The sequence below is a fragment of the Lissotriton helveticus genome, chromosome 2_1 (genome assembly GCF_964261635.1).
Source record: "Lissotriton helveticus chromosome 2_1, aLisHel1.1, whole genome shotgun sequence".
Classification (NCBI taxonomy): domain Eukaryota; kingdom Metazoa; phylum Chordata; class Amphibia; order Caudata; family Salamandridae; genus Lissotriton; species Lissotriton helveticus.
In genome coordinates this window covers 1,247,528,885-1,247,544,589 of record NC_136059.1, presented here as the reverse complement: position 1 = coordinate 1,247,544,589, position 15,705 = coordinate 1,247,528,885, and the positions used below count along the sequence as shown (strand labels likewise).

Sequence of the window (15,705 nt, the reverse complement as noted above, 5' to 3'; positions counted from 1 at the left end):
AGCACTACACGCTACAATCAGATGCTTTTTAGGTTAAGTAACTTTTTCCATTCATAGCATGTGTGGCTGTAGATACACATGCTCTGCATAGAGCAGTAACCCTTTGAAGTGCTGGTTAGCCAGTGGATGGTGCAGATGCTTGAAACAAAGTTCTTAGCACCATTTGGCCAAGCCTAGCCTGCTTACAGACTTGCATAGCCACACAATAGCATTTGGTAAACGTGTGTGGGGCTCTTCAGGTGGCTGCTTTACATTTATCAGCTAGTGGGATATTGCCCAAAAAGGCCAAGTTGTGCCTTATTGCGGTTCAAGCATGCCCTGGTTGGGTAGTAGGACTGGGGGTTAGCAGTAGGGTTCTTTTCGATTGATGGTAGCTGATCTGGATGCACTGGACTATCACTGTGCTATGCCAGCCTTGAGGTGAGTCTGGTGGAGTTTGTCAAAGACTACAACGTTTGTCAAACTTGCGGAAAACCAGATTCTTATCAAAAAAGTCTATAAGGGCCAGCTTAACGTCTAGCGTATGGAAGGCTCTCTCTTGGTCACTAAGTCCGGCTGCTGGAAGAAGACTAGGAGCACTACAGTTTGACTCGAGTGGAAAGGGAATACTACCTTGGGGAGGAACTTAAAATTAGTTATGGTGAACTACACTACTCCTGTGAACCTGAATGAATAGTGGCTGTTGCTAACTGATGCGTATAAGGGAAGTTATGGTTTTGACAAATGCCAGATTCTATGTGAGGAAACTGAAATGGGCAAGAGTGCAAGGCTGTGGAGGGGGAAGGGGCGGGAAGGAAGAAGGTAAGAGTGTGGTGAGCACAACAATAAAGTTCCATGCAGGGGCAGGAGGCACCCTAGGAGGCACGATAGCCTTGAGGCACTCCATGAACGTTTCCTGTTTCGCATGTAGGCAACAATAGGTGCCAGGTGCAGTCATATGGAGTTTGAAGTTTTTATTAATTTAGCGCAGTTACTTAAAACCATTGCTATAAAAGACAGCATTAGCACATTTATAAAAATCAGCATTAGCTCATTTGTCATATTAAAAAACAAAGCTGAGAAACAGCTCTCCAGGGTTAGTGACCATTATGCTTATAAGGAAAAAAGCCTTATAGGTGCCAATGTAAACATTTTGCTAAGTTGGGCCAGAATGAAAGATGATTAAAATAAAAGGTGCTAAACCACAGGGGTGATAAAATCTGTAATGAGTTTTTGAGAGGGAATGGGTAGGAGAGCGGGAGCCGAAGGAGGTGACAGAAGATTGTCCAAGAGTCTCACAAATTTTCCAGACCTTGCGAGCACTTGAGTGTCAGCAGGCATAAAACAAAGAGCCGAAGCCTCCCAGCATGTCGTAATACCCAGTCTTAAATACAAGGGTTTTTAAGAGAGACTTTCTTGGGGCAGCTAGGGCCGGGCAACAGCACAGGAGATGCAGCCATGATTCAGAGTGGTATTTGCACTGTCTGCAGGCCCCCCCCTTCACTTGTTGGAACCCATCTGTTGAAGGCCGTCGAACGCAGGCCGAGAAGGCGCATAAACATTATATTCTTCCGTGCCACTGCGTCTAAATTTTCCTGGAAGTAAGCTTGCGGTTTCCCAGGGAGATACGAAGAGTTCAAGGGGAGCAAAATGGTAGATGTTTTTACGGAGTGCAGATCCGTACGATGGGAGATTAATTTGACCTGCCTGTTAATATTTACAACAAGGGGTGGTGATGGACAGAGTCTCTGAATTAAGCAGAATACTCTCACCCAGTCAAGAGATCAGGGCTAGATCCAACACCGTTTTTTAGCTCATTGCACCATCCCAGTTTCAGAACCTGGCTGTATGCAAATTAGTCTGTCCCTGGCCCAGTGCATCATGGGAACAGGGCAGACCAGACTACAAAAGCCAATTCTTACACTGGGAAGGAAACAAGCTTCCGGGGACCGGTTTCTGGCATTTCAGCCGTCTTCGGCCCGGCTTGCTTGAATCCTGATGGTGCAATGAGCAAGGGACTCACATCTGAGTATACCCTTCCACGCTTAGGGTGGACAAAAATATTTACAACAAGGGGTGGTGATGGACAGAGTCTCTGAATTAAGCAGAATACTCTCACCCAGTCAAGAGATCAGGGCTAGATCCAACACCGTTTTTTAGCTCATTGCACCATCCCAGTTTCAGAACCTGGCTGTATGCAAATTAGTCTGTCCCTGGCCCAGTGCATCATGGGAACAGGGCAGACCAGACTACAAAAGCCAATTCTTACACTGGGAAGGAAACAAGCTTCCGGGGACCGGTTTCTGGCATTTCAGCCGTCTTCGGCCCGGCTTGCTTGAATCCTGATGGTGCAATGAGCAAGGGACTCACATCTGAGTATACCCTTCCACGCTTAGGGTGGACAAAAATATTTACAACAAGGGGTGGTGATGGACAGAGTCTCTGAATTAAGCAGAATACTCTCACCCAGTCAAGAGATCAGGGCTAGATCCAACACCGTTTTTTAGCTCATTGCACCATCCCAGTTTCAGAACCTGGCTGTATGCAAATTAGTCTGTCCCTGGCCCAGACTCTGTTCATCACCACCCCCTTTTCTGTATCGTTTTTGGCCACTATAGGTGTGGCAGGGTATACTCAGACATGAGTCCCTTTCTCACTGCTCCATCAGGATTCAAGCAAGCCGGGCCGAAGAGGCTGAAATGCCAGAAACCGGTCCCCGGTAGCTTGTCTCCTTTCTGGTGAAGAATTGGCTTGGTAGTTTGGTCTGCCCTGTTCCCATGATGCACTGGGCCAGGGACAGACTAATTTGCATATAGCCAGGTTCTGAGCTGGGATGGGGCAGTGAGATAAATAACGGTGATGGATCAAGCCCTGATCTTTGGACTGGGTAAGAGTGGTCTGCTTAATTCAGACACTCTGTTCATCACCACCCCCTTTTCTGTATCGTTTTTGGCCACTATAGGTGTGGCAGGGTATACTCAGACATGAGTCCCTTTCTCACTGCTCCATCAGGATTCAAGCAAGCCGGGCCGAAGAGGCTGAAATGCCAGAAACCGGTCCCCGGTAGCTTGTCTCCTTTCTGGTGAAGAATTGGCTTGGTAGTTTGGTCTGCCCTGTTCCCATGATGCACTGGGCCAGGGACAGACTAATTTGCATATAGCCAGGTTCTGAGCTGGGATGGGGCAGTGAGATAAATAACGGTGATGGATCAAGCCCTGATCTTTGGACTGGGTAAGAGTGGTCTGCTTAATTCAGACACTCTGTTCATCACCACCCCCTTTTCTGCCTGTTAATGGCATTTTTCCAGGCAGAGTATGGAATGGTGTCTAAAAAAAGAGATATGTTGTCCATCTCTAGCACTCTTATGGCCTTTGTCATATGGAGGTGTAGGCAAGTCCTGACTATTATAAGCGCCAGAGGTAACAATGTCCTAGACAGCAGGATTTAAGGGGGTCCAGGTTATTGGGGATGCAATATTGGACAAACCTTTTCCTCTTCTCAGCCTTACATGATCACATAGTCATGCACTCGTACGGGAGACTGATATAACCGAACCAATACATGACCGTCATGTTGTCAGTCTTGATGAGTGCTAATTTTCCCTGAATGACCTGAAAGATTTCTTTGAGAGCTAGGCATATGGCTAGGAGCTCAATGTATTTGATGTGGTGCCCCTGGCATTTGAAAGCGGGGGGATAATGGTCCCCTTCGTAACTGTGTCACTGAAGTGCCTCCCATGCAACATCTTGTTGCTGTTACACAACTCCAGAGCGTGATGAGCACAGGTTCCCAACAACACTAGATCATCCCAGTGACTCTCCACTTGTGATCGTTACTCCAAGAGGCATTGCGGAAGTGCTTAATTTGAGCTGGTGGGTTCCGGTGCTCCGCACCACAATGTAATTTATTTCCCGTGCTCGGCACAGGCATTGAATTGTCCACACCAAACTTATGACAGTCTGCCACATTGTGGTGCTGCTCATCTAATTTAGAGATGAGCATAACAACGTGTGTTTATGAATGTAATACACATTAAAAATTACTAATACCTGCCTTCCCAGCCACTCTTTTAGCTTTGGGGACTTGAAATAATCTGAAAGGTCGCACTTGCAGGTGAAAGAGATGGTTAGTAGTTGTTTTGGCAGTGGTGACAGGGGTGATTGGTGGTGCAAGCTGCAGAGGTCTCCTGGTCAGAGCCCTGGCACTTATTATTTTACAAATTAAACACTGAACTCCGGTAATAGGTATTATGCTTTCCTCACTTCCTCGTGCAATTCATTGATTAATAGGGAAAACAAGTGGTGCGAAATGGCTTCAATGACAGACCCCTCTATTGATATAGAATTTCCTGTTGATATGCCCCTTTTGACTAAGTCTTACATAGGAAGAGGTGCATTTGAATTATTGACAAAAGCCCAGGATCTGTGCCCAACTAGCACCATTTTTCCTACATGCAATTTCTTGGGACCAGATCAAAAGCTGATGAAAAATCTAAAAAACACATGCATAACGGCAATTTTACTATTGTGCTGAACTTCTAGATTAAATGTGGAAAGGTAAAAAGCTGGCTAACTGTGGACAGACCTTCCCAACAGCCATTTTGTGTTGGGGAAAAATGTTGCCATTAATGACCCACTCATTCAGAACTGTCAATACTAATTTGGAGAAGATTTTACAATCTATATCAATTAAACTTATCGTAACACATGACTTTTGATAGTGTTTATGACCTTTCTTGTATAATGGAACAATAATAAAATTTAGCCAAGAGTCAGTGCAGCTTTGAGAAGCCACTATTGCCATAAAAACTTCTGGAAGAGTCTCCAACTACCACTCTACACCAGCGAGGAAAATCTCCAGGGGAATCCTATTATGACCCGGTGCCTTTCCTTCCTGGAGGCCTTTTATGGTTTCCCTTACTTTATCTTTTGTAAACAGCTCTATCTGGGTAGCGGTTGTTACACTGCTATTGGCTCCAGCGTCAATGCCAGGGGAAAAAACTCAAGTGCGGGGATGTTTGTGGAATTGAAAATTGTGTTGAAATGTGTTACCCATGCTGCCTCTCGAATATTTGCTTCTAAAAATGTTTTCCTTACTCCAAGGACTTCCCTGATCATCCAGCAGAAAGCCTGTGAATCTTTCTCTGTGGCAGCTTTTTTCAACTTCAGCCACTTTCTGTATGCAATATCTACTTTCTTCTTCCGGATTAATAATTTGTAACTTGGTCTGGCCGCTCTCATAGTCCGTCTGGTGGAATCACTTTAAAAAACACTTTGTAGTTACAATTTCTTCACCTTGCCTTCTTCAAACCAACCCATATCAGCATTTATTTTGTTTCTGAAAGATTTATTAAAAGTGTAAGATCTCAAAACAAGTGTAGTTAGAAATTTCAGCAAAGGTAATAAGGGGGTAATATAATTGCCTTGCTTGAGCCAATCAGTATCTGTCTTTGAAGGTCTACTGTTGAAGGGTCCAGTTTTCACACTTCAGTTTTGGTTGAATGTTCATGGCTCAACTTCACAATTTGGTGGGCAAGTCTTACTGCCAGTTGCTATAAAGTCAAAATGCAAGGCGTGAGAAACACCCTACTATATTGGGATGTCTGAATTTGTGGAACCTAAGAGTTAGTGCCCAAGCAGAGTATCCGTAAAGGACAGGATCAAGTGGTTAATGCACATCGTTGGTGAGCACATTTTATAGATTTTACATAGAGCAACTGCACCATAGAATAATAGAAACACTTTAAAAGGAACACTAGTGACTTGAGTATATTTCAGTAAAATAGGAGTAACGGAGCAAACGTATGAATCAAGAAGGGGTAGAATCAGTAGGCAGGGGAATGGCGAAAGAATCAGACATTGATCAGGCGTTGGTGGGAGAGGTAAGGTTTTTAGGTATCCAGAACGGGACATGTGAGTTTGAAGTTCTAAAGTCTAGGGGAAGGGTTTTCGAAGCAGAAATCACAGTGCCAATTTTCTTTGTGCTATGAGATGTTCTTAAGAAAGGGGACTTCCACTGTAATGACTTTCTGCTTTTCACTTTTTATTTTATGACAAACATCGAAAGTAGCCTGGTCTCATAAGAAGGGGTTATTGAGAAGCACAGCATCTATAAGGAAGGCTTCAATGTTTTGACTTCACGTATGCTTGGAAAGGAGCCAATGAAGGTTTTGTAAAGCAAGTATTGAGATTTTACTCTGATTTTTTTTGCATTGGTAGAAAACCTTGTCACAGACTGAAAACACTGTCTAAGCAGGGATACCTCACCTTGTCATCCAGTGACATTCTGCAAAGACTAGGCTTGACAACTAGAGCTTGTATTTTGGTTTTTAGGAGCGAAATGAAGGTACAATCTAAGATGAACGTCAGGGAATTTACTCAGAGAGCGCGTCAGCGAGAAAACAATAGTTGCTAAGCTACTCTAAAAGAAAGCGTTCAAGTTTTGACTTGAGCTTGTATGAGGTGAGGGAGAATTCCGTTTTTTGTGGTTTGAGGCAGAGTAAGTTTCCACACATCCACAGAAGGACTTTTCAAAAGCCTGAACTTAAAGAATGATGATTGCCCAGAGAATAGACATTTTAAATAAATGCAACTTTCATGAATCGGGACGAATACTTACTTTGCCAGGGTTCCAGTTAAATAAAGTTGCCATCTGAAATGGTACGCAAGGTGGCATGATTCACATACAAATGGAAACGGCGAATGCTGGGTGTGAGAACATTACAAAGAACAAATTGCAAAGCTGAATTTTTTTTTATTATTATTATTTTATTTACCTCCGGGGTTTCAGCAGGACAAACCATTCCCCACAAAGTATTATGCAACTGTCGGGGTTTTGCCAGTTTACCATCTCGACCGATGGGAGAATTCAAACGCCGCAGATGCGAAAGTGTAGATGCGAAGGTCAGCCGGTTCAACACCTTCAAAGACAAGAATAGTTTAAATCCACTGCTTCTGTACTGGATTTCAATGCTTCGACTGATGATAAACAACATTAACATGATGTACAGGCCACGCACTTACAACTAGAAACCCACTTAAAAAAGAGGTCTCCCAACGCAAACGCTTAACCATAATTGTGAAGTTCAAGACATTCACTGTGCAGAAAGGAGTTTGGTAACCCAAAATACAGGAATTACCAATAATGCATCTGTCAAAAGGCATGGAGAGAAGCTTGGCTAAGCATGTACACAAGTGTTAACATAATGTGTTAAGTTGCACTACTGTACTCAAACGTATTTATATTAGTTACTTTGGGAGTACCATACCACAACAGCATACAACATTCCAAGAATTACCATAATTAGCCAAGTGCCAGCATTCAACGAGGGTACCATCATGTTATGCATGCATATAATAGATAATAAAATGACGACCATATAGCAGATGCCAGACAGGAGGAGTGGGTTCCATGGATAACCACAATATGCTAGCAATTGTCACTAGTATCCCACAGATGGCCACAATATGTAAAAATTCCCACCATACTGTCAATACAGCCCAATGAATACACACAATATTTCTTGAACCAACTCTGCACTGCTGGAGCTAGCAAAGAGGTCGGAGAAAGGTACCATCGTGCAATGGATGCCCAGAATATGAAGAGGATTCACAAAATTATTTCAGGGCAAACATATTTTTAAGAGTGGGTAACATGCCATGGATGGCCATAGGTTGCCAAGAAAGACCACTATTTGAGAGTACCAATAGGGGGCTGCAGTGACGCCCTTTCCAAATAACCCCTTCTTAAACGAACCCCTTCAATCAAATGGTAACAGACAAGAAAGGGGAGATTTCAGGGGAAAATTACACTGATCACACAGTTTAAACTCTTCAAACCTAAAATATAAACTTGCCTGAGACACCCCAGCTCTGGCTTGATGAGCTTTCTTCTGATCACCCCAGTTTCCAGTAGCAAGTGCGTATTTCAAGCCATCCGATATTATCCTTGTTTTGATTGCAAGCTCCAAGTTGAAGTCTTTGCCACGGTCGATGAACTTCTGTGCATACATCCTCACTTCCTTCAACAAATTCTTGAACATTCTACCCAAGAAAGCAAAAGTAAAATGGTAACAAGCTTGTATTATCCTCCATCTTTGTGCCATGCCTCCAAAGGGTATTCAGCAGCACAACCTACAACACTAACTGTTCTATCAGACATAGCCTAAAGTTAAAGCGATGACACCAGTCATTGCTTTTAACTGCAAACACTTTAACAGCACTAGAAGGGCTTTTAAATATTAAAATACTGCCTAAGCATGGTCAGTAATTTACTACTCCACCCTCATTCTAAACTAGCAATGAACCAGAGGCAAAAGGGTACTGGTTTTGGGATAATCATAATATAGCTGTGCATTTTATAAAACGCAACACATTCCTAATTCCAAAAACGAAAAACACCAGCATAGCTAATTCCAAGAACCCAAGTATTTTTACAACAGTTAACTATCTACTCATCAGATTCTAACGAAAAAATAAATTACTACTTACCCTCTGAAAAGGAATGCAAGCAAAGGTCCAGCAAGATCCAGCCTTTTATTCCCGTAGTGATCTCTGTCATCCAGCTCTCTTCTACCCAAAGCTGCCAGAAGTAACCGATGAACCATGTACCTAGCAATATCCATACAAATTTAGAAACATTTCATGTTGGAGATGTACATATATAAATATAAAAAGGCAGGACAGGAACTTTGGATTAAAGAAAAGCATGGTCCATATGTACACACATGAACCAGATTTGTTGTTTTTCTCTTGCAACACTTTAATGCAATGATTACAAAAAATGTAATATCCTAAAGGATAATTACATAAGTCTAACAATCGAAGGCACAGAAAACAAAACTTCTAAAGACATGGGCAACAATGTTTACACTTTAGAGAGGATCTGCAATAACCTATTAAGCTGCAGTAAAGAAGCATCTAAGAACCAGTCAAAATCATACCTAGGAAATTTCGCAGCTGAGGCACACAATGTAAATTTACTACCCAGTACTCTTCTTCAATCAACTCACAAGCTGCAATGTATTTGTAGCAAAGTTCCCTTCCTTTCATTTGGAATTAGATTACCCGTCGCGCGTTGCTGCGATCTCCGAAGAAAGGAAATTCAAGGAAACTCGTTATGATAACATTCAATGTACATTGTGTCATTTTTATTGAAATGTATTCATTTTAATATGTAAAACATTTCAAAGTGTCGTTTTAATTCTATTTATTTATATGAGTGCTTGTGGATAGACGATTTTTTGTTTTTCCGTCTTGTGCGTACATCAGTATTCGAAAGATTATGAGGGCCCTGGGGGGCCGATATTTAAAAAATATTTATGCCAGAAACCTTCGCGGGAGTGTACTTAACAACTTCTCAAAGTTTCATGGCGATCGGTTGAATGGTGTTTTAATTCTATTTATTTATTCGAGTGCATGTGGATACAAGATTTGTTGTTTTTCTGTCTGGTGTGTACAATTCGAAAGATTATGAGGGCCCTGGGGGGCCGATATTTAAAGAAATGTTATGCCAGAAACCTTCGCAGGAGTGTACTCAACAACTTCCCAAAGTTTCATGGCGATGGGATGCATGGTGTAGTAATGCATAAAGGACAAACAGACAGACAGACATACATTCATTTTTATATATATATATATATATATAGAATACATGTTCTGATTCGCGTGGTGAACTTTAAGGAACCCAACAATAGACAGCTGGGATTTTTTGGGTGGCAGGGGTGCCTGTAGAGATCAAGGGTCTTATTTAGATCTCGGCGGGTTGAATACTATGTTACAAACGTGACGGATATCCTGTCCGCCCTATTACGATCTCCATAGGATATAATGGGTTCGCAATACGCAGGACGGGTTATAAGTCACGTTTGTGAGGGAGTATTCCCGCTTACCAAGATCTAAATCAGTCTCCGAGTGTCTAGCAGTATATGTATCATTTCAGAAACATGGGCGTGGTTCAATGGAGGCCTCTTCAGTGTCAATAATAGTTTTATAAGGTAAAGTTAATTTCCCTTTTAGACTCAACCAAATCTGGATGGGCAAAAAATGTGTTTAGTCACAAGCCAGTCCCAATCTGCAATGAAAAGAACACCCAAATAGTTTCTCCAGGCATCTCTTTCGGCTTGCATGGTGCAATATGAAAAGCAAGGGCCAGGAAAACCAAACAAATGCATGGAGTTTTGTTTTTGGTTACCAATGAATGCAAACAAATCACCAGCCCCAGTCTCAACTTCTAAATCTTACTAGAACACTACATGTTAAGGGATGGTTGCCCTGAAAAGAACGTGTACCTCCTGAATGTACACACAATAGTGCTTTGTAAATGTATTATGGGGAGGTTTAGTTAGCAGTCACAGCTGGGTCTTCTAGAATGTTTACCACAGTCGGTGTGTTTTGGTTATTTCTTTCCTTCTAAGGGAAAATGTGCTTTAATGGCACCAATCTTTGGTTAATTTCCACTCGTAGCACAAGTTCTACACTGGCAATACTGAAGAATTTCTATATGAAATACTGGTTTTGATGTAGAACCAATCGCAAAAGAAACCATCTATCCACAAAAGGCAGACTTGAGTCAGAAATAACTACATTAACAGGGCAAATAGCTTCTGTTCCCCCTGATTCAAGAAAAAAAACGGAACAAAATGGAACGTGTCTGTAGGCAGCAGACGTTTGCCTGGAAAATGCTCGACCTTTCCTTGTACAGAGAATTAAGTTCAGACTTCCCACAGAGGTTTAATTTTCCACACCAGCCTCTTCCTGTGACTCGTGTGACCTTCTCTGCCATACCCACAGACAACCACTGCCCTCGTGCCCCCTTGTCCCTCCAGCCTCCCCCGCACTCCCTCCTGCCCTCTGCACTGTTTGGTGCCAGAGAGCAGAGCTTTCACATTAATTCCTGTCTGAGGTGCTGTGTTGCTGGTGACTGTCAGCTCACAGACTGTTACCTGTCAGAGTCCTCAGCAGAGGCATAGCACAGACTGAGGGATATTTTTGTAACAAGCAAGCACTTTTTTTTTGGCTGCCACAAGAATACTGCAAATTTTGGTTCAACTTTTTTCTTTATTCCCTCCAGCAACTTGCAAACCCAGGCAGCAAAATCCTGGAGAGCGGGATGGCGTATTGGAAGTGATGTGTTTTGTAGAAAAGGTTATGAAAAGAATAGGTATCAACAAATAAACCTAAAATACAAATATTAGCCTGTAGTTAACTAGAAAACCTAGCTAAAGTAAATGCTCCAAAATGTGACTTTTCCATTTATTACAAGAAAACGAATCAAACTGCTTCATCTGGATTTAAACCAAGTACACACTTCAAAAGCAAAGAGGACCAAACATACCCCAAAAAATAAGCTTTCTTTGTTTCACAGAAGTCGCTGACCCCCACATGTGGAAGCATCTCTTTCTGCAAGACTTCCTTAGCATACTTGATTCTCTTCTCTTTTGTGACACCAGGCTTCGCACCTCTTGAGCCTATGAAGTTCAGGGCCACATTCTGTTCTTGAATAACAAATGCCTCATCCAGAGAAGGCTTTACCTGAAAGAGAGAGAAGTTCACTTGCTGTATTAGATCACCTGCATTATAAAACGTATCAGTCAGATGTGAATGAAGGTCACAGGCCTTAAGGTTAGAAAAAATAAATTCTGCTTTTAATCCTTCCATGGTTCATAAAAAAACAATCCAAATATATTTCCTGCAGGAGAACAAGGCATACTGTAAAGCTTCCCAATGTCATTTAAGTGCAATCATACAAATATTAGTAGTGTGGGAAGTCTGGTTGAGTATGGCTATACATTACATTTCAATCATCTGGCTTCACCCCAGTTTATTTTGCAGTCACTTAAAAATGGTCTGAAGAGAAGCTAATGACAATCTTATTTGGAACACTTGCTGCAGAACTACGTAAACCAAAGTCTTGCTTCCAACCATTATAATGCAAGTACCAAAAATGAGTAATATTAGCCCCACTGCATGAAAAGTAAAGCACAGTACAGCTTCTATGTCCACACTGCATGGTAAAAGCAACAAAGAAAATGGTCCATAGGATCCTTTGATGTACAGAGAAAAGAAATGAACTAGGTCGACAGATTGAAGTACATATGCCAGGTTTTTTTGCCCAAAATACAAAGAGGAGTTCTCCCTTCAAATTGTCCGCTCAAAGAACCAGCAATGTAAATTAAGAAAATGTTGCAAATTCTTCAGATTAGTAACCGTTCCTCCTTTGCTTTTCTAAACAAATTTTCCCACGCTCCTGTAACATGCAGCAATATATACTGCATCACTTCCCACTGGGTTAAGTCCACACTTATTTACAAAAGTGAGTAATGCCATCTTTCTCAACTAGGGACCTTTCAACGTAATGTACTTAAAGTCCTCCTGCTGACCCAAACATTCCTGTTTTTAAATGCAACTTGACTCCGCCCGTGAAATTTTTACTCTCCCTTAATTGTAGAAAGAAGTACATTTTATATTTCATGATGGGAGGGGTAGAAATTCGGATTAAAATCTGTAGGTGAATGATGTTTGCCCTTGAAAGTGTTCCATTCTTCATAAAGATAACAAAAGATAGGGTGGCTGCACGATCTCCCAAGAAAGTATTAGCTTCACAGGATATGCATTGTACCCAAAATCACAGAAGGACCACACATTAAAAATGACAATCATGGTGGGAGCAGACGTTCAGGTCCCGAGTTCTAGGTCCATTTCTCCCGCACCCAAAGACAGAACCATAAGCTTGACTAAAAAGGCATTCAAAGTTCACCCGCTTTTGCAGAAACTCAAAAACAGGTACACTAAACAGATTGCCACAATACAAAGGACTGCATTTCAAACAAATAGTGGTTGTCTGAAACAAACAATTTCTATTTACACTTCTATCCCAGTCTCCATAATCCTGGCTTCCTCCAAAAGAATTATATATTTTTTTAAAGTGTGTGTGTGTGTGTGTGTGTGGAGGGGGGGGGCAAGGGTTTCAAGGATGCATTTAATGGCAACAATTTTGGAAACAATTGATAATACTTAATAACCTCTCACGCCCCCAAGTCACTCAAGAGACGTTCTTTGAGTAAGTATATTTAGTTCTTAGACATCAGCTGATCACTACTTTTAATCAATTACTCGTATGTTCTAATATCATACACAGACTGGCACTCATGCCCATTTATAATCATCCTTATCATGCTGCAGAGATATCCAACACCATCATGCCAAGGATCCATAATTATGTTAAGAAGGCCCATAAAAAGGAATGGATGGGCGACATAATGCATTGGCTTGAAGCAATAATTCAGGAAGCCACGAGTAGAAACGGATGCACCACATAAGGGCTCGATGCATGCATGTGTGTTTAGGGTCTGCAGCAGCACAGAAACCCAATCTCCTCCACAGGAGGTTGTGTACTCATTGTAATTAAGTCGCTGACCTGCAAAAAACATAGGCAATCAGAAAGCTGTGTGGAGTTAGTTCTGGGAGCCCAATACGGTTGATGAAGGGAAAAGAAAAAGCACCAATAGCTGGGTGAAAAAGATGCAAAGAGTGGTTTAAGAGATGTGGGCAATAACAGCCATAAGTCCCCTAAAAGCCTTTAGTGCCCACCACCCAAGCCTAAATAGTGCTTGTATGAATGTGAAGCTATTTGTAGTAGTGCAAAAAGAAACCTACTTCGCAGGTCTGTTTAACTGCACTAATATATTAGTATGCCCAAGTGTAAAGGTGTTCCTGTCACTATAATCTTCTCACCCTCCTCCAACAGCAGAGAGAGCTAGAACACATCTTCACTAATGTGGGGCTTTAGCTGCTACAATGAGTCTTAAATTAGCCTGGAATGAATAGCAGAAGTCGTCATCTTAAAAGAAGTACAAATATTGGTGGAAGCTAAGCCCAAAGCCCAAATACTCAATTGGTGAACAAATTTTACAAGCATTTACAATGCAACGGTCTCGCCTTTGAAAAAGTTAGAGCTATTGGCATTGTAAATGACAAAAAATTTATTTATGTGTTGGTTTTGAAAACAGATAAATAAATGGCACGGTCATTTACAATGCCAATAGCTTAATTTCTCGCAAATGCCACACAAAAACACAGACCCACACAGAGTCCCACACACATACATACCTACCTACAGAGCCACACACACACACATACACAGAGCCACACACATACACAGAGCCACACACACAGCGCCACACACACAGCTACAGACAGACACACACAGCGCCACACACACAGCTACAGACACACACACAGCCACACACACACTTCATCCACCCACTAAGTCCATCCACCTAGCCACCACTCAACTCCATTCATCCACTGACTCCATCCACCCAACCACACCTTGTCAGGGGTAGTAAGCACTAGCTGTGACCCCCGCGGATCATGTGTCTCATCTGGGGGAGCCGTTAGGCCTTCTTGGTTTGTTCTCAGCACGGAGTGTCAGGTCCCCCGCATCAGTGCCCTTCCCAAGATGGGGGACACAGTGGCCCGCGTGGGGTATTTTCCCTCACCTGTATACGGCAGGATAAGTCAGCCCCGGTGATAGAGGTAACCGGATGCGGGAGGGAGGGGAAGCCCTCCGGAACCCCCTTACCGTTGAAGACGATGCTGGTGACCGGGTCCGGCTTCCCCAGTTTGGTCTTGGGGATGTTGCTGGCACTTTCCACGATGACCTTCAGCATGGTGCCGGAGGAGCGGGGCGAGGACGCCGGGGTGCGGGAAGGATGAAAGGAGTTGGCTCGGAGTCTCCTGCAGGCTCTCCGAGGCTCTGCTCCAGACCTACCCCAGCGGCGAAGACAGGGAAGGAGGCGCTGGGAGTCAGGGTGGGAGGAGCGGGGCGAGGACGCCGGGGTGCGGGAAGGATGAAAGGAGCTGGCTCAGAGTCCCCAGCGGCCTCTCCGAGGCTCTGCTCCAGACCTGAACAACAATTATTTTATTAGGGTCAAAAGGGGATTTAAAGACCAAGCTCCAGTACGCCCCAGAGATACAATGAACGACAAAAAATACCAGAGGTTCGGAAAACTAAGAAGTGAACGCCAAACAAGAACTAACAAGAAACTATATCACCATCCCTCGTGTATGGTCCACCCACGGTCACCCTTAAACAAAACCCACATAGTGGTCAAGCAAGGATGCCCATCAGTCACCACACGAAACCGCCCTTCATCATTTGGATTTCTTTTAAGACCACCATAAAGGGTGCCACTCGTCTTTCACAGGGAGGGCCCAGATTACAAAGAAGCCTTCACTCGATCAGACAGATCTTCCGTGGTCATACATCTAGACAATCTATAAATGTTGTGATTGTCACTGACTACTTTTTAATGTTGGTAGAGTGGGTAGCATCAGAATAAAATTCATTTCCAGTACCCCCTCATCCAATTTTAACACACCTTTTTTCACACATTATTCTTTGCACTGCGACATCAGTCCTTGTCACTTTAACATCCTCGCAAATGAGTAGTAAGACCACGGAAGATCTGTCTGATCGAGTGAAGGCTTCTTTGTAATCTGGGCCCTCCCCGTGAAAGACGAGTGGCACCCTTTATGGTGGTCTTAAAAGAAACCCAAATGATAAAGGGCGGTTTTGTGTGGTGACTGATGGGCATCCTTGCTTGACCACTATGTGGGTTTTGTTTAAGGGTGACCGTGGGTGGACCATACACGAGGGATGGTGATATAGTTTCTTGTTAGACGTTCACTTCTTAGTTTTCTGCTCCAGACCTACCCCAGAGGC

The 15,705-nt window shown here is 42.9% G+C and overlaps 1 protein-coding gene across 1 annotated transcript in view; it reads right to left on the bottom strand.

Annotated features, from left to right (window-relative positions):
* Window positions 1–15,705, bottom strand: part of POLR2B (RNA polymerase II subunit B) — a 128,946-nt gene that overhangs the window by 54,949 nt on the left and 58,292 nt on the right. Inside the window, exons 8-11 of the mRNA XM_078676200.1 lie at window positions 11,314–11,510; window positions 8,469–8,588; window positions 7,835–8,021; window positions 6,755–6,898 (exon numbers count right to left, since the gene is read on the bottom strand). Coding sequence (XP_078532326.1) covers window positions 6,755–6,898; window positions 7,835–8,021; window positions 8,469–8,588; window positions 11,314–11,510 — 648 coding nt within the window. The remainder of the gene's footprint in view (window positions 1–6,754; window positions 6,899–7,834; window positions 8,022–8,468; window positions 8,589–11,313; window positions 11,511–15,705) is intronic.